Source organism: Bison bison, unplaced genomic scaffold, assembly GCF_000754665.1.
Source record: "Bison bison bison isolate TAMUID 2011002044 unplaced genomic scaffold, Bison_UMD1.0 scf7180017846755, whole genome shotgun sequence".
NCBI classification, from domain to species: domain Eukaryota; kingdom Metazoa; phylum Chordata; class Mammalia; order Artiodactyla; family Bovidae; genus Bison; species Bison bison.
The window spans coordinates 8,997-12,925 of record NW_011477328.1 but is presented as its reverse complement, the minus strand read 5'-3'; the positions used below and the strand labels follow the sequence as shown (position 1 = coordinate 12,925).

The following is a 3,929-nucleotide window of genomic DNA, read 5'->3' as shown; positions in this document are numbered from 1 at the left end:
CTTCTTAATCACATTGTTTCCTCCTCTATGAGCTGTTTGCTTCCACAAGGTCAGAGTATGAAGCTTAAAGGGATCCTGAAGAATATCTGTTGTTATTGTTGAGTTGCTAATTCATGCCCATGGACTGCAGCATGCCAGGTTCCTCTGTCCTCCACTTTCTCCTGGAGTTTGCTCAAATTCATGTCCATTGATTTTGTGATGCTATCTAGCCATTTTACCCTCTGCCACCCCCTTCTCCTTTTGCCTTCAACCTTTCCAAGCATCAGAATCTTTTCCAGTGAGTCTGCTCTTTGCATCAGGTGACCAAAGTCTTGGAGCTTCAGCTTCAGTATCAGTCCTTCCAATGAATATTCAGGGTTGAATATTTATTCAGTGGGTGGGAGCCTTGCAGGGAAGACAGCTGAAGTTCATTCTAACACTGGGTCTTCTGTTTCCTGATGTTCCAGGGCTTGCAAACCCTGGAGATTCCCAGCTGAGACTTGTCTTAGTGGGTAAGACTGGGGCAGGAAAAAGTGCAACAGGAAACAGCATCCTCAGAGAGAAAGTGTTTCTGTCTAGCTTTTCGGCTGTATCCATCACCAAGCACTGTGAGAAAGGAAGCAGCACCTGGAAGGGGAGAGAAGTTGTCATTGTGGACACACCTGGCCTCTTTGACACGGAGGCCCCAGATGCTGAGACTCACAAGGAGATTACCCGCTGCATGGTGCTGACTTCCCCGGGGCCTCACGCTCTACTCCTGGTCATCCCACTGGGCCGTTACACACCCGAAGGCCAGAAAGCCACAGAGAAGATCCTGACAATGTTTGGAGAGAGAGCTAGGGAACACATGATTCTCTTATTCACCCGGAAAGATGACTTAGAAGGCATGGATTTCTGTGAATACTTAAAGCAAGCTCCTACAGCCATCCAAGAGCTGATTCGCAAGTTCAGAGATCGCTACTGTGTTTTCAACAACAAGGCCACAGGAGCTGAGCAGGAGAACCAGAGGGAGCAGCTGCTGGTCCTGGTCCAGGATGTGGTGGACAAGTGCAATGGTAGATACTACACAAATAGCCTGTATCAGAAGACCGAGGAGGAGATTCAGAAACAAATCCAAGTGTTACAAGAAAATTACAGAGCAGAGCTTGAGAGAGAGAAAGCTCAGATAAAACAGAAGTTCGAAGAGGAAATCAGAAAGCTGAAAGATGAACTAGAACAGCAAAAGTGGAATGTGGAAATGGAAAGGCAATTGGCAGAAAGGGAGGCTCACTGGGTTTCAAGGCAGCTAACAGCCAGAGATGATGTTTTGAGTCAGAATAAGATACTTGAAATCATCCTTAAAGTGTTCCGGGTTTTTTCCTCTCTGTTTAAGGATTAAACCTCGTGAAGATCTGTCTATATTTCTGGCATATTTTGGGGTGATCCTGCCTCATGTAACTCAGAGCATTCTCCTTTTCGTCTGAGACTCTCAGGGCTAAGGAGAGTAAAGTTCACTATTGATAATTGGTATATGTTTGATTGATTTAACAGGGAAGGGATAAATCCTCAACTTGTGAAACTCCAAAGGAGAAAGTATTGATTTTCCCTAATTTGTGAATTCTTTCTCAGAGACACCAAGACAGGGAATGCAGGAGACCAAAGAAGGTGCCCCCAAGCTTTCTCTATTTATTGCTAGAAGAGATTTTTTCTCTAGATCCTTTCTAGATTGGTGGATGATCTTCCCCTACAGCTTTTTCTCACTTATTTTGTCTAGACAGTGCTGATCATCTTACCCTTATAGTTTATTTGAAAGATCAATTCTTTCTATTAGTTAAACTTACAGGAGAAACTGACAGACATCTTTCTAGAGGAATGGAAATTTGTTCACTTATAATTTTACTGAAGGCCTCAAATTGTTCCTTATCAACTGACCATTAAGAACAAAGAGTTCCCTGGCAAATAGATCTTTCAGAACTCAACTACCTGAAATGCCAAAAGGCGCAAAAGATATTCAACAGACAGGAGAATAATGCTTGCTGGATTCAGATGTATCTGTAGGAAATCTTTGACCAACAACATCCAGTTTGCTGAATAACCAGTTCTCTCTGTTTCCTGTGAAACTAACAGCTGCCCCATGCAGATGAATTGTTTGCTTATTGTTATTTTAATAAAACTTTTCTGTTCTCTCATATTTGTGCAAATTGGAATCTGTTTTTTTGTTTTTTGTTTTTTGTTTTTTTTTCTTGGAAAGCACTACTACTCCTTCTAAGAACACAGGGATGGATTTCAGTTTTTTGTAAAAGTTCAAGATGATTTTGGTGTAGACTTGGTCCACCCTCCAGACACCTCCCCTCCCCTTTTTCTGTCAGAAGGTTTGAGCCACATTCTCAACCCCTCTGTCAGTCAAAGTCTATATTCTCCTTGGATTCATCCATTATGTATTGGTAGAAATTATGTGTAACTGAGGTACACATAATAATATAATACATATATATATACTCATATATAATATATAAAAAATAATATTTACAATTTTCCATGCTGGGTTTACAAAAAGCAGAGGAGCCAGATATCAAATTGCCAACATCTGAAGGATCATAGAGAAAGCAAGGGAATTCAAGAAAAACATCTACTTCTGCTTCATTGACTGTTGTAAAGCCTTTGACTGTTTGGATCACAACAAACTGTGATCTTCAAGAGATGGGAATACCAGACATCCTCATCTGTCTCCTGAGAAATCTGTTTGTGGGACAAGAAGCAGCAGATAGAACCCTGCATGGAACAACAGACTGGTTCAAAATTGTGAGACAAGTATGACAAGGCTGTATATTGTCACCCTGTTTCCTTAACTTATATGCAGAGAACATCATGAGAAATGCCAGGCTGGATGAAGTACAAGCTGGACTCACGATTGCCAGGAAAATATCAATCACCTCAGATATGCAGATGATGCCACCTTTTGCCAGAAATTGAAGAGGAACTAAGGAGCCTCTTGATGAGGGTAAAAGAAGAGAGTGAAAAAGCTGGCTTAAAACTCAACATTCAAAAAACAAAGATCATGGCATCTGGTTCCATCACTTCATCACAAGTAGAAAGGGAAAAAGTAGAAACAGTGACAGATTTTCTTTTCTTGGGCTCCAAAATTACTGTGGATAATGACTGCAGCCATGAAATTAGAAGATGCTTGCTCCATGGACAGAAAGATATGAGAACTCTAGACAGTGTATTAAACAGCAAATGTCTGTATAGGGAAAGCTATGGGTTTTCCAGTAGTCATGTATGAATGTGAGAGTTGAACTGTAAAGAAGGCTGATTGCCGAAGAATTGATGCTTTTTAACTGTGGTGGAGAAGACTCTTGAGAGACCCTTGGGCTACACAGAGATCACATCAGTCAAACCTAAAGGAAAACAGCCTGAATATACTTTGGAAGGACTGATGCTGAAGCTGAAGGTCCAATACTTTGGCTACCTGTTGTGAATAACTGACTCATTAGAAAAGACCCTGATGCTGGGAAAGATTGAAGGCAGGAAGAGAAGGAATCAACAAAGGATGAGATGGTTGGATGGCATCACTCACTCAATGGACATGAGTTTGAGCAAGCTCCAGGAGAAGGTGAAGGACAGGGAAGCCTGGCATGCTGCAGTCCATGGGGTGGCAAAGGGTCGGACATGACTGAGCAACTGAATAACTACACACACACACACACACACACACACACACACACACACACACATACACATATATGCTTAGTCACTCAGTCATGTCCAACTCTTTGGGACCCCATGGACTATAGCCCACCAGGCTCCTCTGTCCATGAACATTCTCCAGGCAAGAAAACTGATGTGGGTGGCCATGCCCCTCTCCAATATACACAAACACACATGTATCAATAATTATATATAGATATATAATATATGTATATTATTAATGCTGCATAAGAGTCTCCCTCTCTGGTGTCTGGCTTTTTTTT

The 3,929-nt window shown here is 41.7% G+C and overlaps 1 protein-coding gene across 1 annotated transcript; it reads left to right on the top strand.

The window, feature by feature from the left end:
* Positions 1–367: 367 nt before the first annotated feature.
* Positions 368–2,149, top strand: LOC104989098 (GTPase IMAP family member 4-like; the record flags this gene model as incomplete). Its single annotated transcript, XM_010840668.1, has 1 exon — positions 368–2,149. A coding segment is annotated over one exon (990 nt), but the record flags the coding sequence as incomplete, so codon positions are not given.
* Positions 2,150–3,929: the final 1,780 nt, after the last annotated feature.